The 27,775-nt window shown below is 36.7% G+C and overlaps 1 protein-coding gene across 1 annotated transcript; it reads right to left on the bottom strand.

Annotated features, from left to right (window-relative positions):
* Positions 1 to 928: 928 nt before the first annotated feature.
* pgm2l1 (phosphoglucomutase 2-like 1) lies at positions 929 to 26,607 on the bottom strand. Its single transcript, XM_084419350.1, has 14 exons — positions 25,880 to 26,607; positions 21,825 to 21,992; positions 17,725 to 17,831; positions 15,062 to 15,146; positions 13,669 to 13,752; positions 10,329 to 10,522; positions 6,876 to 7,065; positions 6,464 to 6,561; positions 6,165 to 6,345; positions 5,015 to 5,108; positions 4,268 to 4,397; positions 3,912 to 4,101; positions 3,684 to 3,817; positions 929 to 2,630 (listed from the first exon to the last, which is right to left on the bottom strand). The coding sequence occupies exons 1-14, from the start codon at positions 25,979 to 25,981 to the stop codon at positions 2,528 to 2,530; spliced, it is 1,860 nt and encodes a 619-aa protein (XP_084275476.1). The 5' UTR covers positions 25,982 to 26,607; the 3' UTR covers positions 929 to 2,527.
* Positions 26,608 to 27,775: the final 1,168 nt, after the last annotated feature.

The raw sequence follows: 27,775 nt of genomic DNA, 5'->3' as shown, positions 1-27,775 counted from the left end.
AAGCGGTATGTGTGGAGAAAACCAGGCACTGCTCATCACCTGTCCAATACAGTCTCAACAGTGAAGCATGGTGGTGGCAGCATCATGCTGTGGGGGTGTTTTTCAGCTGCAGGGACAGGACGACTGGTTGCAATCGAGGGAAAGATGAATGCGGCCAAGTACAGGGATATCCTGGACAAAAACCTTGATGATAACATCAAAAACGACCATTTATCGGCTGATATTGATATGTGGTCAATATATCGTGCACCCCTAATTCAGATTATCTACAATGTCGGGCTCTGCCAGAGCGGATTGGAGATTATGACAGATTATGTTTTGGGATGGACCGGTTTAAAACCATGTTCGAGGCAGGACAGCAGATTAGTGAAATCGATATCCGGGTGGTGAGAATTCGATTGATAGGCAAGAAATATTCACAATAACAGACATCACTGAAATTTAAGTGGAAGAGATTTATATGCAGTGGTAATCAACCTTCTTGTTCCCTGGATGAGATCCAGAGGTTTAATCCACCCATTTCCGTCAGTTTGGATGTGGATAAGTGGTCTTGCCATTCCCAACATAATAAACGGGCATTATCCCATGTACCTGGAAATCAGCAAATCACAGCAACAAAGGAACCGCCTCATCTCACATGATTTTTTTTCTGCATTTCAGTTATATTTTCATATAACACTTTAGAATCTCAGGGAGAACACTAATGGCGGCAGAAGAAGCGGTCATTGGACAGCGTTACATTCATTTTATCTATAGAAAATGTCATTTTAAAATGTTGTTCCTCTGTAATAGCTATTAGCAATCATTTCAGATTACTAGGGCCAGAAGACTGTCCAGATTTTAAAGACGGATGATGCTCCTATTCAGAAATATTTACAAAAATGTGGATATTTCCTATATTCAGTGAAAGGCATAAACACAACACATTACAAATACAAAGATTTATTTGTAGAGAGGTGTACATAAGGAATGTCAAGGTTGCACAGCAAATTATTTTTTACTTGAAACAATAATGCAGACAAAAAAAAAGAAAAAAAACATCTGTACTTTCAGTTCTTCCTTTGGTTTTCCAGAAATATCACAAAATATCTTTTTTTTCCACCTCAAAAATCAGGTACACTCTATTTGACCCTCTCAAATAATCAACAAAAATATTTCTTATTCTTTCAAAACACTAATATACTTTACATTTCATGAACTTTGATTTGGATCTGAATAGGATTATGAAGTGTCTTCAATCAGACAATAGTACACTGAGGATATTTTTAATATACACTCAGTATAACAATACAATATCACTGTCTCAATTAATATTGACTTTGTGCTATTTAATAACCTTGCTAAATCTTAAAAAAAAAAAATATATGGCAGAAATGGCTGTACGACTGCATCATGGAACAACCAAATAAATAAATAGAGTAGATATCATTGCGTTTGAAATAAATAATAACCTAAAACGACAAAGAACTACCCAAATAATACATTTCTTCAGTGATGGAGAACTGTTAGGAAACAAAACTGTCGAACAGTAATGTGACCAACTTTTCTTTTCTGAACTGTTTTATAAGTTCTTGTTTTAGCAACCAAACAGCTAAAGAGTGAATAATTATAATCCTTCTCTTTATCTATTAGAGTGTAATGCCGTGTTTGTCTTGCTTGCAAGGCAATAGCACTTATATAACTTACTGCAACTTGCACATTGTGTATATAACCCACAAAAGACAAATATGCCCATGAAACTATGTACAGCGGAAACCAGAAGTTTCAAAAACAAAACAGATTCTTCCATTAATTTCCTTTACTCAGTGCATATCCAGCATGACAAAGCCAGCAGAAGTTCAGCGGAGCAACAAGATGGTATCCTGCTTGCTTCTTGATTATCAACGCATATAACACTACATATAGGGTGTGAGCGTCAATGCACCTTGCAACACACGTGAGCATCAACATATATATTTATATATTATGGACAGGTTTATGAGAGCACAACAAACACACATGCTCACAGAGCTTTAAAAGGTAGCAGCAGCAACTCTCAGCAAAACCTCAGAGAACAATGAGCAGATCATGGGTTCAAATAATATATGTAATATAATGTGGAGTGATATTCATGAAATCTGGACACAAGCAAACATCAAATCAAAGCAGGTGGGATAATACAACAGAAGTAATGGTAATAATGTGGCATTCAAAGATCAAGTTAAGACAATTTTTTGAAAAATGTTACAGAAATAAAATCAAACCCTCGTAAATGTCCTTCTCAGACCAAGACACATTCAACTGAGATTTAAAAAAAAGAAAGAAAATCGATCATGACAATATTTTTTGTCATATATAAACCACTGAAATGAATAGGCAGTCATATTTACTTATTAGTTTGAGAGCCATGAGGTGATAATGCTTCAAATAATTCCACAGTGATAAAACGACATTCACAGGACGGTACACTGACAGGCCTTTTGGGACTGGTTTACATGAGATGCCCATGAGGACAACAAACTTACCACGACTCACGAGTTAAATAAAGCTATAATGATCTGCGAAGCAGGTTGTTCTTGTCAGGCTCAAGAAACTCTTCAACTAGAGCGGTGGTCACTTTTCTTAACTCCTCCTCCAGACAAGAGATATCACTGCAATACAATTGAAAAAAAAAAACATATACAAATTTAATCATAAAATTGCATTTTCTCCTATATATTTAAGAATCGAGAAAATCAGGTAAAGTCTGTAAGATAATACAGTGGCCTCAAAAAGTGTAAGGACATTAAAGCCACACATAAATGTATGAATGGCATTGTATTAGATATCACAAACAAATGATGCTGGACTTTCTCAGAACCATCTTTAATCATATGAGCCATTTTTGCAATGACATTTAATGAACTGGACAAAGTAGTGGATACATGTCGGATACTCAAGATCACACAGGTGTCCCAACTAGTTATCACCTTAACTATGGATATTTTCTTTAATCTGAATCCTTTTTGGTTACACTTTATTTCGATAGTCCACTTAAGACATTCTACTAACTATAAATACCTATGCAAATACATGATAACTAACTTTGAAGACAACATACTTTAAAGATCATTTGCAACATGTCAACTAGCTCTCAGAGTGTTAGTAGACTGTTAGGTTAGTGTTAATAGTAGAATAAGCAGACATTGTTTATCTGTGAATAAAAGCCTAAATTCAATCGGTTCCTCGTATAAAGTGATCGAGTCTCTTCAGAAAATTTGGACTAAACCACTCAATTAATATGGATTCGTTTTATGCTTTCTTTATGAACTTGTTTGAAGCGTCAAAGGGGTAGTTTCATAGCTGTCTATGGAGAGCTCTCAGATTTCACCAAAAGGATCTTCATTTGTGTTCCAAAGATGAACGAAAGTCCTATGGGTTTGAAACGACATGAGGGTGAGTAAATATTGACAGAATTAAAATTTTGGGGTGAACTAACCCTTTAAATAGACAGTCTAATGACTAACATTCTAATGTCTCATATGGACTATCGAAATTAAGTTACCACTTTTTTGTTTGAAATAAATGCCACTTGATTTGGCATTTTGTCTAACAAAAGACATTTATAAATTTAATTCAAAATTAAAACAAACCCAGCTATCCAGTAAAGTAGTCTAGTACCAACAATACCATCCATTATAAAACTTCTAATAGAAGATACAAACCGTTCTCCTGGTGGTGCACAGAATTCTGTGTAAAACTTGATCTTTGGCTCAGTCCCGCTGGTCCTAAGTGTGGCAACAATGCCATTCTGAAATGTGAATGTAACCATTTGGCTATTTTTTGTTAATGGAAGGACCTAAAAGGAAATATTAAAAGAAAAATTATTCCAATCAAACGGTTTGTCTTTGACCTAAAATCAAGAAATATACAGGAGATCTGCTATGACATACACATTTTTTGTCAGGCTGACTGCTGTCATAACCAGTGGTCACATCTCTGATGTGTGTGATGCAGTAATCACCACATAATTCTGGGTATACACCCGGGCCTCCGAAGTTGCGCAGACGGCTAAATATTCTGTAAATAGTGGGTGGGTCATTGCAGAGGACATAGGATGTTCTGGAAATGTGATAGCCGTATCTGGGGTACAACAGTGAAGAGAACGATCAGAGTATTATGATCAAAGTAAAATGTGAAAGCAATGGTACAGAATCACACTAAAATATTTCGTAGTTCTTTGAATCTTCAATAATTAATAAGTACTTAATAAAGAAAACCAAAGAAGTGTAGCAGAATAGACGCTCACATTTCATAGATGTTGCACAGTTGCTGGTTCAAGGAAAGGTTTTTGGTGTGCAGATAAGCAGCCATCTCAGCCACAACAGCTGATGTGCTCACTCCATCCTTATCAAGAACCATGTTCCCACACAAAAACCCTGGCATCAAAATAAAGGATGAGACATAACATTATTGTTCCATATTGTTTTGAAGCCCAATGACTTTGTATGGAAAAAATACAAGCCCTGTTAAATGTCAAGCAACTTAAAATGGTGTTCACAACCCATTGTGTGACATTCCAAAGTGACAGAGGAAGCTTAAAAAAAAATCTGACTTTATCCTTTGGGAATCAATTAGATTATGAAAAGTGTGTTATACAGGAGAAAGTTGAATATTTCAATTGTTTTGTCCATACAAAGTCAATGTGCTTCAAAACAACACTGGACCCCACTGACTAAACCCTGTGTAAACGGAATCCGTCTCCCCCCAAACGCTGAAACTACTGTTTATACAACGTGCATTGTTTCCATGACTGTCCAAAGCATGTGACTGGCTGCCTGTTGCGAAGCGTCAAGTCTTAACATTTAAACATCGTTTCAGACTGCACAGGTTTGACACCGTGTGAAAAGCCCTTAAATGTTTGGAATGACAAGGTGAGTAAAGGACAACACACTTTTTAATTTTGGATGAACAATCCCACTAATTTAAAGAATAAACAAACATGCTGGCGACAGCATTGCTTGAACTTTGTGTGTATCTGCAGTTAAACACTTACCAATGGATTCTTCAAAAGAAAAAATGACCTCCTTTCCTGCTTTTGTTAATTCATGGATTCTATTTCCAATCCATTTGAAGCCAGGCAATGTTTCCTAGGATGAAAGACGGCAAAGTAAAAAATACCAAAGTTCAGTAAGAAGTTAAACCATTAAGCAGTGGCCTTGTATTTTGTTTAGCAAACCAATTAATTCAGATCAGGGGTTTTCAAATCTGAGGAAAGTGCTGCACAAGGAAGTGCTAGGGTGTACGTGGACATTTTTAGAAAAACAGAATTTTTAAAGGTGCTCTAAGCGATGTTGGGTGAAGTCACTTCTTGTTGCCGTTCAAAGTATTGTTCCTTCCGTGCTTCCTGAAACTGTCATGAACCATTTAGAAAAACCAAACTGGATTTAACCACCTGTCCAGCAAAAACAGAGACACCTGAATGTCGGATTGGAAGCCCTTCTGCCGGCAGTTCTCGCCACCTTTTGAACGCTTTTCTGATGTAAATTCAGGCCTTCGCGCGTTACTTCTCCTTTTCCCTATTCTTTGTTATTTGTTCATCGGAACGTCGTCTCTTTTAGTTGTGTGTCATATCAAAATTCTCAAGAATATACATTTTTAACATAAGTCGTTGTCTAGGACATGTCTCCTCTAGCTAACTTCCCTCTTCATGCTTCTCTCTCCTCCACCCCCCACACCCCCCTTCATGTGCACGCGCACTAACCCCCCAACCCCCACATCATTCTTGTCGGTTATTGGCTGGAACACTGTTTGTTATGTTTCGTGGTCCAGGCTGGGCCAGTTTGTTTTTCTTGCTGTTTGTGGAGCCTGGGCTGTCTACAGGGACCGTGTGTTTTTTTTACAGTGTGTTCAGGGGACAGGCAGCTAGCGGATAGTGAGGAGATGTTTGCTGTATGTGACAAAAAATGTTTTGGCCAAAAAACGCGTGACATCGCTTAGAGCACCTTTAAATAACATTTTACACATATTTTATTGGGTCTTTATACATAATAAATTATAGCTGCCTTTTACATTTAAGGATGTGGTCCTTATATGAGCATCCAAACCCCTGATTTAGATCATAATCTCGATTCAAGAATAATAAAGCACTCAATATATTTTAAGCCTTAGTATAGTACAAACTTCAAATTGAGACTTGAACTAACCTCGAAATGAAAGCCTTCAATGCGTGCAAAGGCATTAAGTATTTTGGAAGAAACGGTGGTGGCCAGCATGTATACTCTTTTAGTGTCTGCTGGGTCAGGATGTGCTTCCTTCCAGTTAAACAACATCCACCAGCCGAGCAATGCAGCTAACTCGTTTCCCGTGAACACTTTCCAACTGCAACTGCCCATAAAAAACAGAGAATACTAATTACTACTTAACTCAAGAGTTCAGAACAAGTACTGTCAAGTAGACCTGATACTTCTACATTTTACTGTTGAGGGTATTAATGATAAAGTACTTGTCATTCTGCTCTGCAACAGCCAAGCGATCAGCATCAGGGTCTGTGGCCACGACAATCCGAGCCTCTTCTCTCTCGGCCAAACGAAGGGACAGCTCCTTAAACGGTCAGTGCAACACAACTCAATGGTTACAGTATGTCCGCATGTTAAGTTAGCATGTTTTCCCCTTCACTGTGCTATAACCAAGGGGTCATGGTTTGGCTAGCTGGTTTTGGCAGGATGCAATTACCACATATGGCAAGAACCCTTGGTCTTTCAAAGACAAACTTAATAAATAAATCACTAATAAATGAGCCAATTTTTTGTAATTGGTATGATAATTAAATACATTTTGTAGTTATTTAGAACTATGTAACTTAATATAAGTTATAAAAGTTGAAATATAAGAAGAAAAAAATATATATTTTTTACCAAGACAGATTCTCCTTCCTCTGGGTTAGGACAACTGACAGTGGAAAATTCTGGATCGGGATCTTTCTGTTCTGGAACAGGGATCGGAGGTGGGAAGCCAAACTGCTGAAAAGCTCTCTGGACAAAGTTGTGACCAACACCATGGAAAGATGAATGCACAAACTTCAGGGGAGACTTTGTGTTAAGTTCTCTGCAATAATAAAAAAAAAAAAAAAAAAAAAAAAAAAAATTTGTGAAGGAATGCAATAAAAAAAAAAACTTTACAAAAAATCCAACAACAACAAAATGTGTTTATGTTAAAACACATACTTGAAAAATACTTACTTCTAAATACTTAGTTCCTCTAACTAAAATAAATTATTTAGACTTTGTAGATCATAGTGCTTCTGAAAGTCACCATGAAATAAATATTGACCGTTCTTATCTTTCATGAAATATTGCAGTATTTATATAAGTGATTTATCTGTGCACAGATATTATATATATATATATATATATATATATATATATATATAATATAATATATATATAATATATATATATAATACATATATATAATATATATATATATATATATATATATATATATATATATATATATATAATATATAATATATAATATATATATATATATATATATATATATATATATATATATATATATATATATATATTTTTTTTTTTTTTTTTTTAATTCCTGTGTCCTTGTAATGTTTCATCAAAATAACTTCCCCTCCCTCTTGCAGCTCATCTCTTCTCTGATGATGTGTTTACTGGCGTGAGGGCGGGTCAACCTGTCACTCATTAGAGATCCACCAATAGCAAACCACAACCGTCCAAAAAAAAAAAAATATATATATATATATATATATATATATATATATATATATATATATATATACAGTGAGGAAAATAAGTATTTGAACACCCTGCTATTTTGCAAGTTCTCCCACTTGGAAATCATGGAGGGGTCTGAAATTGTCATCGTAGGTGCATGTCCACTGTGAGAGACATAATCTAAAAAAAAAAAATCCAGAAATCACAATATATGATTTTTTAACTATTTATTTGTAAAATACAGCTGCAAATAAGTATTTGAACACCTGTCTATCAGCTAGAATTCTGACCCTCAAAGACCTGTTAGTCTGCCTTTAAAATGTCCACCTCCACTCCATTTATTATCCTAAATTAGATGCATCTGTTTGAGGTCGTTAGCTGCATAAAGACACCTGTCCACCCCATACAATCAGTAAGAATCCAACTACTAACATGGCCAAGACCAAAGAGCTGTCCAAAGACACTAGAGACAAAATTGTACACCTCCACAAGGCTGGAAAGGGCTACGGGGAAATTGCCAAGCAGCTTGGTGAAAAAAGGTCCACTGTTGGAGCAATCATTAGAAAATGGAAGAAGCTAAACATGACTGTCAATCTCCCTCGGACTGGGGCTCCATGCAAGATCTCACCTCGTGGGGTCTCAATGATCCTAAGAAAGGTGAGAAATCAGCCCAGAACTACACGGGAGGAGCTGGTCAATGACCTGAAAAGAGCTGGGACCACCGTTTCCAAGGTTACTGTTGGTAATACACTAAGACGTCATGGTTTGAAATCATGCATGGCACGGAAGGTTCCCCTGCTTAAACCAGCACATGTCAAGGCCCGTCTTAAGTTTGCCAATGACCATTTGGATGATCCAGAGGAGTCATGGGAGAAAGTCATGTGGTCAGATGAGACCAAAATAGAACTTTTTGGTCATAATTCCACTAAACGTGTTTGGAGGAAGAAGAATGATGAGTACCATCCCAAGAACACCATCCCTACTGTGAAGCATGGGGGTGGTAGCATCATGCTTTGGGGGTGTTTTTCTGCACATGGGACAGGGCGACTGCACTGTATTAAGGAGAGGATGACCGGGGCCATGTATTGCGAGATTTTGGGGAACAACCTCCTTCCCTCAGTTAGAGCATTGAAGATGGGTCGAGGCTGGGTCTTCCAACATGACAATGACCCGAAACACACAGCCAGGATAACCAAGGAGTGGCTCTGTAAGAAGCATATCAAGGTTCTGGCGTGGCCTAGCCAGTCTCCAGACCTAAACCCAATAGAGAATCTTTGGAGGGAGCTCAAACTCCGTGTTTCTCAGCGACAGCCCAGAAACCTGACTGATCTAGAGAATATCTGTGTGGAGGAGTGGGCCAAAATCCCTCCTGCAGTGTGTGCAAACCTGGTGAAAAACTACAGGAAACGTTTGACCTCTGTAATTGCAAACAAAGGCTACTGTACCAAATATTAACATTGATTTTCTCAGGTGTTCAAATACTTATTTGCAGCTGTATCATACAAATAAATAGTTAAAAAAATCATACATTGTGATTTCTGGATTTTTTTTTTTAGATTATATCTCTCACAGTGGACATGCACCTACGATGACAATTTCAGACCCCTCCATGATTCCTAAGTGGGAGAACTTGCAAAATAGCAGGGTGTTCAAATACTTATTTTCCTCACTGTATATATATATATATATATATATTAATGAGGGTCCTAAAGGGTTTGTTGTGGTGCTCAGTCCAATCCACTTTCAACAGCGTTTCTCAGAAATCGCTTACTGCACCTTTAATTTGTTTCCTTGAATAATTACTTGAATATATAGCAATGTTTGTTTATTAAAGACAATACTTAAAGCGACATGTGTAGAGTTTAATTTTAAAGTATTAAATCCAATTTATTAATATTTAACTTTGTAAATAAATAAGAAAATTAGAAGAAAAAAAAAATCAGTACATGGTGATCTCCAATTGTGGTAAAATGGATACTTTTACTGTTATTGATATCACCTAATAAAATGTTGATTTTGTGAAATTTACAAATAAGCATACCATTTCGTGATGAGTCGCTCATTGCGTCTGTCACGTGACAAATGAACGAAAGACTCGGAAGGTAAAGTAATTATTTATATTCCCTGTAAATTATTTTTGACTGCATTATAATGATTTCTTAATTCAGAATATGATCAAGATTGAGTAGGTGGATGTGTTCGGGGAATTTGCCTGTTAAAAGTATAACATTTAAAGCCCCTTAAATGAACGAAATGACTCGAAAAAAGATTCGTTCATTTTGATGAACGAGATCGAACAAGAGAGTCAGTAAAATGATCCGAACTTCCCATCACTAATACCATTTTGAATGTAGAAAAATTATACAAATGCACCTAAAAAAAAAAATGTCTAATATACACAAAAATATTATTTGTCAGGGTGTGAAGAACCTTCAAACTGCACAAACTGTTCTTTGTAAAGGAAAAAAGGTTTTCTAGAATATAAAGGTTCTTCACACTCAATGTCACATTTATGGCACCAAACCGAAAAACACTCTCCCGTTCTTTCTGGCACTTTATTTTTACAGTTTAAAAACACCAACAGTACACTCTCTAAGTACAGGTGAGAGACTGCACCTGTGGAAGCAGACAGTGTTTAGCTCTTCCATGTACCAGCGGCAGACGTCCTCCAGTGGGTCACTCCTTAACAGGCTGCTCTCAACTAGGTCCGCATTCCAGGACCCGGCCCACGGTTCAGTACTCTCCTCAATGCAATGCAAGATCTCCTTATCGTGTGGCGAGGAGATCTGTGCACCATTGTGCCAGTAAACCTACAGAAAAACCACAAGGTTGAATCACATCAATTGAACACCTTGTTCCTGTTCTGAGGTATGTAGAAGACATACTTGACTGCGCTCTTGTGTTACTTTCAAAAGCCAGTGTTTTTAAACTTGTTTACAGTCCCTTGCAGCAACGATATGAATACAACATGTATTTGCACTGTGAAACATTTCAGAATGCAACAATGAACAAAATCAAGATTTTAGGCAGTTGGACAGGTCTATTGTAATTAGGGTTGGGTATCAATTGAATTTTAGCGATTCCCAATTCCCAGTTTCGATTACAATATGGTAAAACATTTAGATATCAAAACTATTTATTCTGTCTTTTTGCAAAACATTTCATTGCAGCTGAATACCATGAACAAAAATCAGCAGCCAAAAGAACACTTACATAAACACAGCGCTTCTGTGTTATACGTCACACGCATCACACACATGACCAGCGTCGGCCAATAGTGAGCCTACGTGTGACGTACAACACAGATGCGCTGCGCAGTTATACTACGTGAAAAGACTCGAGGCCCAGAGAGAAGGAAATGAATAGTGGAATAAAGTCGTTATTTTTGGGGGGTTTTGCGCACAAAAAGTATTCTCGTCGCTTTATAAACTTAAGATTGAGCCACTGGAGTCACTTGGACTATATTAACGATCTCTTTAATACATTTTCTGGGCCAGCAAGTTATAGTGTCTTAGAAGCCTGTGGAGGAGTGAGCCAGCTCTCAGATTTCATCAAAAATATCTTCATTTGTGTTCCGAAGATGAACGAAGGTCTTACGGGGTTGGAACAACATGAGGGTGAGTAATTACTGACAGAATTTTCATTTTTGGGTGACCTAACCCTTTAACTGTTTACAAAACCAGCTTTGTTTAAAAGGATATTTTGACAATTTTGTGTATGTTTGTCCATTCAACCGCATGAAAATGTGAAAGAAGTCAATTCAGTATTTGCATACTATATGAACTCTCTGTGCACACACATAAAACAGCGTGTGAATACCGAATTAAGTTCTTTCACATGTTCTTGTGCCTGAAACTTTTAAAAATAACATGAAAATGCGCACAAAGGAATCTAAATGTTTAGATTTAGTTTTTTTTTTTTTTTTTTTTGCTTTTCCACCACACTTGAAGTGTGTGCCAATAGTAAAATGCAATGTTAAGTCTCAGAAGAAGGATCAAAGGACTCCTTATTTTGGTTTTATATTAATAAGAAGAATTTTACAAAAAGAGAAGGACATGTCTGACAATATACACTTACTTTGCCATAACAGCATTACTTTTTAGGGATGGCCCGATACCGATACTGGCATCGGGGATCGGGCCGATACTGTCCTCATATACTCGTACTCGTACTCATAAAAATTCGCCGATACCATGCACCGATACCACGTACATTTTGCGAAACGAAACTGGCCGCCGCAAGTGCTTTGTCGAGGTGAACTGAGTCATAGACGCACGAGCTGGTCGAGCACATCCCTTTAAACAGACAACAGAGGAAAGTTTGTTCAGTCCGATGTCAATGGCAACGAAATTAAACAATGCATGTAGCTTTAGCTTATTATATTAACGTTAACTGACGAGAGAGAGAGAGGCAGAGAGAGAGACAGAGAGCAGGAAGCGCACTTCTGTTGAATGCTCTTGATTGCTGATCGTTCACTCAGCACATGTTATTTGGATGAAAACTAAATCGTATACCGGTATGTAAGTAAAGTAAAACATGAACTGTTACCTGACTGAAGTATAACGAGTGGTTCCCTACATTATTACAGGACGTGTGCAGAGGTCAAGAAGTTTCATGAATGCAAACATCCGAAGCGCGCGCCCCTCATACCAGCGTCTCAGCGCGCGAATACTGAATTAAATTGTCTTTCACGTCTTGCGCTTGTACGGACGAATTCACACACAACTATGTAATAACGCCCGTCTTGGTGAGTAAACAAAGTCGGTTATATCTCAAATGAACGTAGCATGTTCAAATGCGGTCCGTGCGCTCGGTCTTAAAGGGGCAGCAGTTTGATAAACCTGCTTCTGTGTTTTAATGTTAATCAAACAAAGGACAAAGAAATTACTCACTGCTCTTGACTAAATAGGCTACCCTTTTCAACTTTAGAAAAATATCCATCTATATATAATTTATACAGTAATGAATATTCTTTTTTTCACATTTGATTACTTTATTCAAATTTCTGTACCTGTTAGATCTACCTGAAAAACTCTAAAAACACTGTTTATTTCATTTGTAGCCTTTCTTTGTTCTATTGTATATATTTGTCCTATTTGTAATTCAATTGTTTGTTTTTATTTTGTTACTGACTGCTTACTTGTTTTAAATTCACATTAATTAGGCTGCTAGTTTTTGTTGTAGTATCAAAATTGGATTAAATAATTGATATTTCACTGGTTTTGACAAACATTTGAACCGCTGACCCAGTCCTCAGCACTGAGCCCTGCTGGAGCAGCTCTAAATATGTGCTGTGCTATTAAATGAAAGATAAAATATGATAGAGCAATAGAATGAACAGTGACAGTAGGCTTACAGAAGCTCATATGCATTTTAGCAGGCTTAATTAAGCATGAAAATAACTGAAAGAAATATATATATATTTGATGAACAAATTAAGCCAACTAGTATGATTTATAATCTTTTAGTTTATCTACTAATACATTTAAAAATTACAAATGCAGTGAAAATTCAGGTATCGGTTACGGTATCGGTATCGGCGAGTACCAAAAATTATAGTATCGGTATCGGACTCGTTCTGCAAAAAGTGGTATCGGGACATCCCTATTACTTTTTGAACTTTTACATTTACAAAGTCACATTTACAAAGTCACTGCATTATATCTATAAAAGATCCTGCAGAAGAAAGCAAATTATAACAGTTTTCATTTTGGGGTGGATTATACCTTAAAGATTGCTAGGCTTAAAAACGTGTATTATCGAAAAACTTAAAAGGGGCAAGTAACAAGAATAGCAAGTGTGAGAGTGTTATATCTCCTCCAGCTCTTTTATTGCTGTTTTATTATTGTATTACACTTTCAAGACAATTCTCTTACTGTGATGCAGCAGAATGATCTGAAATAACTGAAAACTGTAGGTTTGAATTATTGAACTGAATTTATTAACAGCTGCTCACCTTGTACCCGTTGTCCTCTTTTCTGTTATGAGAAGCAGTGATCATGACTCCAGCTGCAGCTCCATACTTCATCACAGCGTACGGCTGGAGGACAAAAAGATGGAAATAGTCCAGTCATTTTAAGCCAAAATGGGGGTCAACCTTGAACAAATTGCAACGGAAGCAAACTCAACTGATTTTGTATCCTCAATATGTCCTGAGTAAGGAAAAAAAAAGTCCCGAAGAATCCCATTAGGGGAAAGTTTTGAAAAAGACCCAAATATAGCCTATTCATTCTTTTTCTTACGTGAATAGGTAAAAATTTTAACCTTTAGATATCACCATGAAAATTACTGAGTTGATTACTTGCATCAAGACAAACAAAAGTTTTTTTAAATTGTTTAACATGGACAAACGGTGCATAATCTAATTACGTATGTGCTAATTTGCATAAATACCACAACAGATCTAAACATTGGGTATAGCCAGGTGAAAATGTCTTGTTGAATCTTGTTGACATATAACAGTAAAAGACTTAATGTTGGGGTCTGAATGGAACCCATTTAGGCTACCCATGAGCATTAATACATAGAAGCAGGAAGAAGTACTTTAGAAACCAGCCTTTATTCATTTTTAAGAGATGGGGTTTGGGGCTGGGTCCGTGGGACTGTTTCTGGGGGACGAGTCTGAGGGAAGAACAGGAGACAATGGTAAGGAGAATGCAGAAGCAAAATAAAAAAGTGAATCCCCAGAAACAGTCCCACGGACCCAGCCCCAACCCCGTCTCTGCAATAATAATTAATAAAGGCTGGTTTAAAGTACTTCTTCCTGCCTGTATGTATTAATGCTCATGGGTAGCCTAAATGGGTTCCATTCAGACCTCAACATTAAGTCTTTTACTGTTATATGTCAACAAGATTCAACAAGACATTTTCCTCTGGCTATACCCAATGTTTAGATCTGTTGTTGCAAATTAGCACATACGCAATTAGATTATGCACCACTTGTCCATGTTAACAAACAATTTAAAAAAACTTGTAATACATTTTTTGTTTGTCTTGATGTAAGTAATCAACTCAGTAATTTTCATGGTGATATCTAAAGGTTAAAATTGTTACCCTATTCACGTAAGAAAAATAATGAATAGGCTATATTTGGGTCTTTTTCTAAACTTTCCCCTAATGGGATTCTTCGGGACTTTTTTTTTCCTTACTCAGGACATATTGAGGATACAAAATCAGTTGAGTTTGCTTCTGTTGCAATTTGTTCAACCTTTTTTCAAAAAATGACTGGACTAAAAGACAATTCACAGGATTCAAGATAACTTACTAGGGGTAATTCCCAAGACAGACAAAATAACAACTCTGTTATATAACTGTAATTAAAACAAAATCTATCAATAACATTTTCTTACCACAAATGGGGTAGGCACATATGTAGAGAACAAATAGACAGGGATATCTTTACAAAGCATAACAGCTGCAGTCAACCTTGCAAGCCTGCAGATAAACCAAAGGGTGGGAAATGTTATTTACACTGTTTTATCTGATGTAACAGAAAAATTATTTATTACAGCAAATGTAGAGTACTGTATACACATACACAAATATAATTCTAAAATATTAGAGCAAGCAAGCAATAATTAAATATTTAATTAAGCAAGCAGCAATTAAGGGGCTAAGCACAAATGAAGAATAAGTAATTAAAGAAATTTTTAGATAAATTTGTTGCAAAACAGCTGGAAAATCATAAATAAAATTATACAATCACTAGTAATTTGATTTAATCGTTTAGCACTTTGGACTAATAGGTGGCGCTGTTACCAAATTGATGTGTGGTCAGTGTTAGGTGACAATGACTCATTCAAAGTTTGGTGTCAATATGCCCAAGTGTTACAGAGTTACAGCCACCAAATTAGTTGATGCGTTATTGGAGAATGGTTTCAGCCCATGCCGGAAAAAAGTTCAGGGCTTTTTTCTAAATCGATTTTGGTAAAAATTAGACTAACTGTCTAGAAAGGAGGAGTTTGAAAAAATATTTTGTTCAAAGAAATGCAAAATGGCAGACAGCAAGTTCAACCAAACATTGCATAATTGGCATCATTGTTCTCAGTATGACTCAAGGAATTGATAAAGGCCAGTTTCATTAAAATATGATAAATTAATCAAAATCTATTAGCATTTTTATTTTTATTTTTTTCATTATTATATAATTTGAAATCATACATTTTACTTAAAGTCTTGGAAAATTTATAATGAAATTTTAAGTGCCTTCAGGGTATGGTCCTGGTGACACATACCGAGTTTTAGTAATGATATTCTAATAAGTTCATAAAATACAGCATTTTATGACAAAATTCTAAATAGCCAATGACTAAAATGGTCGATATGGGAAAACTGGGTATCATTCAACTCAGTATGCTGCACTAAATTAAAAGAGACCTGTTTATGCCTTTTGGGCAAACAGTTAAAAAGTTAGGCAAACATACATTTTTCATATCTCCTGACCAGAAGGTGGCGCTGAGCCAAAATGGTGCATGCTGTTTACATGCTTGAGATGACATGTACCAAGATTCATCTCAATACACGAAAGCAGGGATAAGAAACGTCGGTCCTAAAGTACCGCTGTCCTGCACAGTTTATCTCCAACCCTAATCAAACACACCTGAACAAGCTAATCAGTGTCTTCAGGATTACTAGGACAACAGACAGAGGATTTTTTTCAGGGTTGGAGCTAAACTCCGCAGGACAGTGGCTCTCCAGGACCGACGTTGCCTATTCCCTGCACTAAACGGTTGGGGAGATATAACCTTGAAACTAATTTGGCATGCTCTTATTTGAAAATGGTTGTTATCATCAAAAAGCTTTTAATAACTTTTTGCCAGCATGGTCTGAAGAAGATCTGAGCCAATTTTGGTGGAAATCAGAAATTGATTTCATGACTGAAAATCACATCATAGTAATTTTTTTTGTTTCTAGCCCTTACGGTTCAAAATTTACTACAATAAACGCAAATGCAACTTTGGACAGTTGGTGGCGCTAGAGGGATTGAGTTAGAGACTCCAAAATGGCTGTGGTTAATGTTCAGACTCTCCTCTATCAGTGTGCACAATTTCACAACTTTTGAAACAACGATTAACAGATACAATAGATGCCATCGCACCTTCGTTGCTTGGCCCCTAATAAGTAGTTTAAGTTTGTATGGTCCAAAATTCCTGTCTTATCCTGTCTAATCTGGTTATAGCAATTAGGTTAATGTATTATCAAAACAAATAACTAATCAGAATATTATATATAATGCAGTCAAGGTCATGATATAACAGAAATTACAGTACATATTATGCAGAGTGGCCAGGTGAAACATTTTAACAGTAACCTCTAACTCTGTTGCTTTGACTCTAGAAATGTGCTTTCAGAACAAAGAATGCAATTGATGCTCAACATGTGCCTGAATGCAGCACTATTGTTAAGTGCGGGAAGAGAGAACTCGTATTTTTGCTCTGGTCCCAAAACAGGCAGTTTTGCTGGTTCTTTTTGCAGACAATTTTACTAGTAAAACAAGACATCTACTTCTACATCCACCAATGTTCAATTCCAACAGAGTTCTTTCCTCAACAATCCAAATATATTAGGGTGAAGGTGAGTGTAAAGGGTTTTCTTAATCAATTACTCACCCTCACTTTGTTTAAAACATGTACATATGTCTTTTTGTGATTCACACGAAAGAAACAGTTTTCAAAATCACATAAGGTAGGAGATCATGACAGAATTTACATGTATTGCATGAACTATACCTTTAATTGGAAACTGAAAACTAAATCAAATTGAATTTGTCACCTACTATACTATATAGTTTTGGGATTACAGTACATATGCCATCTAGTTATGAATCTCCACTTGCATGTGCAACAAATGTTGGTGCAAATCAATAGATAAAATACTAGCCTATGAAAATATTTAAGAAAGAACATGGGAGAAGGCTATTTAGTTGATGCAGCTATGAAATATGCCAGATTATAAACACTGTGAAGGTGTAATTGCATGTTGACAGTTCATATAATGGAGTGGAGAATGTTACCGTTCACTGGTGCAGCCACTGCTTGCTTGGGCACGAGTGTCATATCCAATCACCAGCCCTCTTGTTTTCAGGTCAGGGAAATATTTGGCTAAATAGTTGTGCATTCCCTACAACAATGAAGGAAAGACAGACTTATCATGGTTATAAAAACAGAACGGACCATGAATAGCCTAATACTTGTCAAATAAATATCAACCAACTAGACTGGGTTTGTGTTCATAAACAGTATTCCAGATAAATGTGCCCTTGGTCACTGTTGAAATGGACCCTTTTCACATCTCTGGGGTTCTCAGAAGCGGAAGTCGTCATAGTTTAGTACATTTTTATAGTGGTGAAACGGAACCTACAACAAATATAATTTTTGCGTTCTCATTTGCCCCAATAGCAAAAGAAAAAATCCACAATAGCGTAAAAAAAAATGGGGTTAAAATAATTCAGCAGAAGCAGGGATGTTTAGACCAGAAGGAAGTCCCCGTCCCCCCTGGCAAATCGCACCTTGCTTAAAATCATGTTTATAAAAACTCTTTCTGTATAGGGAACCCCAAAATATATATATTTTTTAGCAGAACTGCTTTTGAAATTACAATTGGAATTATTATACAGATGTAAATTCAGTCATTCTGTTGGATAATATTTGTTCCTTAGAGTGTAATTTTGTTTTATAAATATAAGCAAATAAACGATATGGTGTAACAGAGTTTTAGAACTAGACAAATCTCTCTGCATTAGTAATATAAAATGCATTAATAGCCTAATATAAAAATTACAGTAGTCCATGTTTGTTCGGGATTTGAACCTGTGTCATCTAAAATGATCGAAAGCTAAGTTCTACCACTCGGCCATGGATTCACAAACTGAGAAATGCCCAAAAAGTTTGTTTGTCCAGCAATTAGTGTTCGCTCACACGAGCGAGAAAAACACTCTTCATTCGTCTCATTCCTCAATAGAATAGTAAAAATAATCAGCTTCATTGCACCCAATTTATTTTTGTTTGTTATTCTTTTCTTTTCTTTTTTTATCACGCTGCTCCCCCGGGGAATAGGCTTCTGTTGCCCACCGACGTCTACAATATGAAATATAGGCTATATTGTTGTCGTCTCCATTTTTAACTTTTGATTCTATTTTTCTGTTCTAAAAAATGTTTCTATTCGGTTTACCATAGCTGTAGTATTTCATCGACATGAACCCCACTTACATTTCAAAATGCGGCAATTGCTGCTGTTTTGCACAATATCCCTTTGCGCCACCTGGCGGTCATTTCGCGAATGACTTTGAAATGCGACTGGTTTATTTGTGCCGCGGTTGATTTGCTGCGGCGGTAATAGGCATTCTGGTTGACTACCTACTGTACACCTAGAATGACTTGAGGGTGAGTAAATCAAGGGCTAATTTTCATTTTTGGGTTAACTATCCCTTTAACTGCTGTATTAAAAACACCCTCGCAGCAGTGTCAAAGGGGTCATGAATTGAGAAATCACATTTTCCCTGAGGTCATTGTACAATAAAGCTATCCTGTAAGTCCACTAACTTTAGCTGGAAAATAACTTTAAATTAAAGAACCGCTGTAAAGCCAAGACAATCTCTGTTACCTTAAATTATATGTTTATCTCTGTAAAGCTGCTTTGAAACAATCTACATTGTTAAAAGCGCTATATAAATGAAGATGACTTGACTTGACTTGACAAAGTTTCAGAACTCATAACTTCCTTGTTAGTCCAAAAACAGTACTGAAACCAGCAGGCAAAAAAGTAAAGATTTGAAAAGCAAATGCTGAGAAAATGGGAATGTTTTTTATATGTAAAGTATAATGTACAATAAGCCAGCAAATCATTATCGTAAAATAAACCCTGACAGGTACATAACATGTATTTTTTGTATGTATAGGATGACATTTGAAATCCCCCATTTTACTGCTAAAATGGTTACTCTTACGGTGCGTGTCCACTGGCACGGTGCGAGCGGAGCGAGCGTTTTCAATTCATTCCTATGGAAGTCGAGCTTCACGCTCGTGCAGTGCATTTTGGGATTGACAGCGGACCGGAGAAAGCGTTGAGAGCGACCGAGAGCGTCAAAAGGTTGGGCAGTTCTCGACTTTATGCAAATATCAAGTGAAAAACGCGGTCGGCAGCTAATTGCTGTGAGGTTCGGGATGTGACGTCTGTTTTGAGAGTTCAAAAATATGCAAATTGTGCCAAAGTTTATGCTGGATTTAGTGCGTAAATAATTTTGTTTACAAATTAGACGCTTTGCAGTTGTTATATATATATATATATACGTATAAAGATTTTATTTTTGGATGTGTTCATTGTGATTATATTGGCTGGATTTGTCAAAGTTTATAAAATTGAAAGGATCTTTGCTTGGTGCTAGGGCTGGGACGGTTACCGCATTACCGCAATACCGCGGTCACGTGACACCTACCGCGGGTCTGAGCTAGCCACCATCATCACCACAAAATTTTATTTAATTTTTTTACAATAAACACTGGCCTTCACATGTCTTCACGTTGTGTCTAATGACATGGATTCATTGATTCTAATGACATGTGTCTAATAACATTGTGTCTTACATGGATTCAAGGTTTTCTAAACAAAACTTATCATCAAAACATGGAGCAAATCCGACCTTTCGCAAGTTGGGCAGCGCTATGTTCCATGACACATAATAACATGACGTGAGCTGGAGAGGGAGCTGATCGCGCCCACTCTACTCAATGCTTGTGTTTACACCAGCCACGACGCGGCGCGTTTCAGAAGCGCCTCTCCGCGCCGCTTCGCAAAAGATAGGCGACTAGTCTATTTTCGACGGACGCCGCGTCCAAGCCAAGTAAATAAAAAAAAAAAAAAAAAAAAAAACTCAATTTCAAAATAAACACCCTGTGCAGACTCCCAATTATATTGCAAATGTCTTATAGCCTATAATTTGAAGCCCCAAAAGCAGGACCTCAGCTTTTAATTGCACGTGCTTATTTAACACAATTCTCTCACGTGAAGACCGCGTTTGTCAACCCTCGCGAGTCGCGGCAAGTGCACAGCACCAGAGAGTAATCTTGACGGCACTTGCAAGAAAATGGATAAGCAGCTACATAATCGAATTCACAAATATTACACCATTTAAACATTATTAAAAATACATAGACTACTGAGTTACTAAAACAATCTTTGTCAAAGAATACACTTGTATGTTCACAGTTTGAACGTTCTTATTTCCATTTGTTTAATTTCAAGATCTGAGGTGAATTATCCATTGTTGCTTTTACAGCCTCAAAGCTGGAGCACTAAACGATATTCAAAGTCACATTGCATGCTTTTAACATTAAATAAAGCACATAAACAGTACCTGCGATTATTATTGCCACACTTTGTTTATTGTTCCAGCTGCGACGTTGCAGAAAAAAAAAAACGTGGGGAGGGTGTGGAGGGGGGTTGAGGTTTAAAGCGGTTTACCGCAATACCGCGGTAATTTCTTGCTTTTCAACCGCGGTAAGAAAAAATCCATACCGTCCCAGCCCTACTTGGTGCATTTGGAAACAAAGCTTGTCTATTTCTAAATGTAATCACGTGCACCGCTGATGATTATACTGTCCGTGTGTTGAAAAAAACGTAGATTAAATACACTCACAACAGACACACCCCAAAGCGGAGACGTTACAGCGTTGCCAGCGGCACTGAGTGGAGTTTTGTGTAGTGGACACGCACCGTTAGTATTACTTCTAACCGTATCTCTTTATTATCATCATTATACCATATGTTTCGGCTTTCACTATATCAGTCCATTACTATGGAAGCTTGTTTCCGCCACAAAATTAAAAATTTAAAAGGTAATTGTGACTTTTTTAATCTCACAATTCAGACTTTTTTCTCAGAATAGCAAGATAATATAAACTCGCAATTCTGAGAAAAAAAAGTCACAATTGTGAGAGAAAAAGTTGCAAAGTTTGTTGGATGAAGAATGCAAATAGTGTGTTTTTACTTCACTCTTGGTGTAAACAGGCCCTCACCACATTTAAGGTCAAAGACTTTTGCCTTTGTTAATATCTTTTTCATGCGAGAAGGAATACCTGATGAGATCTCATCTGTATGCTGTTAACCTGGACTTACCTGTGTAGACTGGATGACAGTTAGGTCATTGATGCGAGCAAACCCCGCTCCCATCGGGGCTCTCAAGCCAGCTGTTCCAAACGCCATCCTGGAGCACAACCTCCTCCTCAGCTCCACCACACGCCCCTCTCGCACCAGACACTCGATCTGTTCCCGTGTCTGAGGATTCTATAGGCACAAAAACTAATTTTGTCAATTTAAATTTCATACAAGTTTTTGGAAAGGTTTAGTTCACCCAAAAATTACAATTCTGTCATAATTTACTCACCCTCATGTAAATCCAAACCCATGAGACTTTGGTTAATCTTCAAAACACAAATTAGGACACTTTCAATGAAACCTGAGAGGTAGAAGATCCAAAAAGGTCATAAAGGCATCATAAAACGATTTAGGCGGTTTAATCCGAGTCTTGTGAAGTTACAAACACTTAATATGATGAAGAGATTTAATTTAGATTTTTATTTAAATCTAAACAATAATTGACACATAGAGTGAAGTTGAGTGAAGTTATGGTTACCTGGATAAACCCTCTCAGGATTCATTGAAAAAAAAACTGTTTCGAAGATTAACCAAAAGAGTAATTTTAAGGTGAACTAACCCTCAATACAACCGATTAGGCTATGTAAAACATAAATAAAATATATACATTATAATAATAACAATAATAATTATAATTATTATAATAATAATAATAATAATAATAATAATAATGATTATAGTAATAATAATAATAATGATTATAGTAATAATAATAATAATAATAATAATAGTAATAATATATATATATATAGTGAGGAAAATAAGCATTTGAACACCCTGCTATTTTGCAAGTTCTCCCACTTAGAAATCATGGAGGGGTCTGAAATTGTCATCGTAGGTGCATGTCCACTGTGAGAGACATAATCAAAAAAATCCAGAAATCCCATTTTTTTAAACTATTTATTTGTATGATACAGCTGCAAATAAGTATTTGAACACCTGTCTATCAGCTAGAATTCTGACCCTCAAAGACCTGTTAGTCTGCCTTTAAAATGTCCACCTCCACTCCATTTATTATCCTAAATTAGATGCACCTGTTTGAGGTCGTTAGCTGCATAAAGACACCTGTCCACCCCATACAATCAGTAAGAATCCAACTACTAACATGGCCAAGACCAAAGAGCTGTCCAAAGACACTAGAGACAAAATTGTACACCTCCACAAGGCTGGAAAGGGCTACGGGGAAATTGCCAAGCAGCTTGGTGAAAAAAGGTCCACTGTTGGAGCAATCATTAGAAAATGGAAGAAGCTAAACATGACTGTCAATCTCCCTCGGACTGGGGCTCCATGCAAGATCTCACCTCGTGGGGTCTCAATGATCCTAAGAAAGGTGAGAAATCAGCCCAGAACTACACGGGAGGAGCTGGTCAATGACCTGAAAAGAGCTGGGACCACCGTTTCCGAGGTTACTGTTGGTAATACACTAAGACGTCATGGTTTGAAATCATGCATGGCACGGAAGGTTCCCCTGCTTAAACCAGCACATGTCAAGGCCCGTCTTAAGTTTGCCAATGACCATTTGGATGATCCAGAGGAGTCATGGGAGAAAGTCAGATGAGACCAATATAGAACTTTTTGGTCATAATTCCACTAAACGTGTTTGGAGGAAGAAGAATGATGAGTACCATCCCAAGAACACCATCCCTACTGTGAAGCATGGGGGTGGTAGCATCATGCTTTGGGGGTGTTTGGGGGTGTTTTTCTGCACATGGGACAGGGCGACTGCACTGTATTAAGGAGAGGATGACCGGGGCCATGTATTGCGAGATTTTGGGGAACAACCTCCTTCCCTCAGTTAGAGCATTGAAGACTCCAGCTACAACTCCAGTCAAGCCGACTTAAAGCTCCAGACCACCGGCCACTAACACCAACCCATCATACCCAGGGCTCTAATCAAACGATGATTCTAATCAAATGATTTTTTTTTTTATACTTCCCTGTCACTAAATAAATATATTGATGTTTTACTTCTTTAAAATCATTTAATTTTTTTTATATTTTGTGAATCAGTGACGATGTGGGCTTATTTGGAACACATGCGGGCTTAAATGGTGCCAAAAGTACCAATTAAGCCCATGCCAGACTTCTGACTTTATTCTTAAATTATCTTAATTTTATATTCTAAAATGTTCATCAACTAATTAATTCAATTTCAAATGAGAGATTAATCTTGCATTTTAACAAATAATTTTTCTTATAAACTATGTCAATATCTATGAAAAAAACCTAGACTTAGATTTTGGTGGGCTTAATGGGTACACTTACCCTATGTCTCTCACAGTGGACATGCACCTACGATGACAATTTCAGACCCCTCCATGATTTCTAAGTGGGAGAACTTGCAAAATAGCAGGGTGTTCAAATACTTATTTTCCTCACTGTATATAAAAAGAAAACCTGAACCCATGCATAAACTTATTAATTTGTTATTTGGAAGGGATTTTTAAGGACAAACAGGATTCTGGTACACCACAGGCCATAGCAAATGCTAAACTATTGATCTAATCAAAAATCAATAATGTCCTCACATATAAAAAGTGGGCAGCACCAGACACTCTTCCCAGCATTTGCTGGGATCAGTAATGATGAGTCAGCGCGAATGCATCTAATCATAGATTTTTTTATTTTTTTTTTAACAGTCAGGATGGAAAATTATTATTAATTTTTTTTTTTTTTTTTCTGTTGCTTGAAAGCTTATCTCTGAGGCCTAGACTGAACAGGCTTTCAAATAATCCAAACATGTAAGCTAGCTATGAGCCACCCACATATGTGAACACAAGAATGTCTAAAAAGCACTGGAAGTAAAAGTACCACTTAAACATATCACAAAGGAAATGTATTACTTTCCGTCTATTTTTGCTGAGCTAATGGCTTTTTATTACAACTGCCAGCTGACAGCTGGTTGCTCTGTAGTGTACTACTATACACCAGTCATCCAGTGCAGGCCGAGTTTGACATTTGCAGGAAGAGGTCAGCCAGACATATGACTTTTAAATTTGCCTCAGCTAAAAAGAACAAAAAATAAATAAATAAAATGAAAAAGAGCTGCAAACTGTAGGCCTACTTATATCAATACAAAACAATGTGTCATTTCTGAGAATATCACAAAAATAGCTGTTATAAATGTACCACACATTCTTTGAAGGCTCAATATTTAAAGCACAAGCTTCCTTTGGCATCAAATCTCACTCTCTTTACAGTATGATAGAATAACAGATTGACAGAGAGGCTGGTCATACTGACTTTGACATTCAGGTAACGGGATATGACATGCAGGATGACACTTATTTATATGATACTTCATAGTACTTACTTCGAACAACTCATATAATGTAATAATATAGTCTTTTTGGACAAGTGCCTTACAAAAAAAAAAAAAGTATGTAAATTTACTACCAGAGTTTTTGGTACCATGTTTTTTAAGCATTGTATTTCTGGAAGAATCTTAGAGAACCATGTAAATATACCATATAAAGCATCAATTTTAGTGTCGGAAATCTGATTTCATCACTGTGTCATGGTACAGCAACAGTACTTTTTGTAACAGGGAAATACCAAGCTTTTTGTAGATAAGTTACAAAAGAGTACTTAAATGGTACTTAAATTCATACGCCACAGAATGTACATGGTACTCCAAGGTACTTCCAGGAATACTGTTGTACTACTATGGTACATTATTTATAGTGTTTCAAATTACCATGGTATTACATTCTGATACCATCTCTACCACAGCCCAACATTTGAATGACTCAAGTTGGTACTGCAATGCAGTGAAATGCAACGTGATATTGAATGTTTCAGAGGCTTTATCTCTTAACTTTGCATTGTATGGTCACAACACAAAAATGAATTGCATTTATGAGCAGATGAAAAAATTAAAAATTAATGCTCAGCCTCACAATGTCAAACAACGTCTGAACAATATAAAACACTTTACAAAGCGGCTGCCAGTCGCCATGGTTGGCAACCAGTCCTAATATCAGTGTGATGAGGTTCAAAACTAGTTGCATTCTCACCTTATCCCAGGTCATCCATTGACTAATCGCTTTGTCCAGGACCAGGTCTCCAGTGCTACTGAGACACTGTGAGTTTGCGTTGAGGTCTCCGTTAGACCCCATTGTAGCGGTAAGTTAGATCCAGACCTCAGATTCGTAGCTCAAATCCAGCTGCTTCGTTCAAAACGGTGCGACTGAATGTTATTGCGGACAGCGTGCTCGGAAATTAAAGATTAACGGCGTGACGTCACCATTCAAATAGGTCACAGACAGACAGACCCACAACTCAATTCATCGCGCTATGTGCGTATCAAAATAAGACTGTTGTACATCGCGCTAGTGTCCATGTACACAGAGCAAATCGCATTTGAATCCAAATGGTTTTAAAAACTAGATTTTCTGATGACTACAACAAATAATTCAAGACTAAACTCACTGCAGCTGGATAGTTTACTTCAGAGCTAACAGCATTTCCTGCAGTAAGAGAAGCTAGTGAGCCACATGCTAACTGCATTGATGGATTTAGCCGATGTGCGTTTGTTGATGATCGGCAGTTCCGTTATGAACGCACGTCACAAAATATTTTGTAAATGTTTCTCTATATCTATAAGAGTGCTGGTGTGGCTTTATATCACGTAAAAACTGCTGTGTAGATCAAACTTTTAGCTAAGATGTAGAGACAACTCATGGGTGGGATGGGCTTAGAAGGGGGATGCTGGGAAATAGATTTTGTTCCCCATGTTTTCAACAAGGCAATAGAGTGAGCCCTAATGAATTTAAACACTGCATCTTGTGGTTGTTTACAATGTTGTATTGTAATATTTAATATTATGATGGAACATAATATTATTGATATTCAAGATAACAAAAGTTTAAAAAGATTTTTTTTTTTTTTTTATTCTGTAGGTTATTGACCAGATTTCTGAAATGAAAACTGACTGAGGACGTCATAGTAGTAGCCTACAGTGGTCAAAATGTCATTAAAATCTCACTTTCTATAACGCTTCAGTTTTAACTATGAAAGTGTGAGGTAAAATGTAGCTAAACATAATATTTAACAACTGTTACTATAAAAATGTTACAAGGACCTTGAACCCCATTCACACCGCCAGCGACTTTCGCTGTCTGTCGCTGGTCTCTGTGAGTTGCTTGTGGGCGTTCCCAGTGCTGTCGCTCTAATGTTATTGGTAGACTGCACATTTGGCCATATCTATAGAAAGTACAATCTTAAGTGATATAAAACTAAGATAGCATTATAATTTGAATAAAAGTTGCATGAAGTTGAAATTTATGCAACTTTTGTCAACATTCTGTCGTCAATGGTCACTGTCGCTCGTGTCGCCAGAAGTCGCCAGCCCTCCATTGAATTTAATGGGATCATGTCGCTTCGCTTTGAACGGGGCGGGGCTCAAGAGTGACTCAAACGACTTTTTTGTTTGTATGTCAAATTTCACTATTTTAAATAGAAAATATAGGCTAGTCATTTTTATGTAACTCATTACTGAATGTAACTAGACAAGAAACAGTAACAGAGCCATTTTCTAAATATTTGGCATAATATTAAGAGTTAATGTGTGCATAGGCCTATATAAAGTATTATTTGCAAATACTTAAAATGGATTACTTTACAATAAATTCTAGGGTTTTGCCCATTACTAAAAGGCCATAAAAATTACAAATCTCTTAATGACGCAAAAAAATTAGGGCTGTCAAAAGATTAATCGCGATTAATCGCATCCAAAATAAAAGTTTGTGTTTACATAATATATGTGTGCGTACTGTGTATAATTATTTTGTATATATCAATACACACACATGCTTGTATATATTTAAGAAAAATTTGTCATTTATATATAAAAAAGTTATATTTATATATAATATAAATTATATATAAATATATACAGTATATGTATGCAA

The sequence above is a fragment of the Rutilus rutilus genome (assembly GCF_951802725.1).
Source record: "Rutilus rutilus genome assembly, chromosome: 9".
Taxonomy (NCBI): Eukaryota; Metazoa; Chordata; class Actinopteri; order Cypriniformes; family Leuciscidae; genus Rutilus; species Rutilus rutilus.
This window is presented reverse-complemented; position numbering and strand designations above follow the sequence as displayed.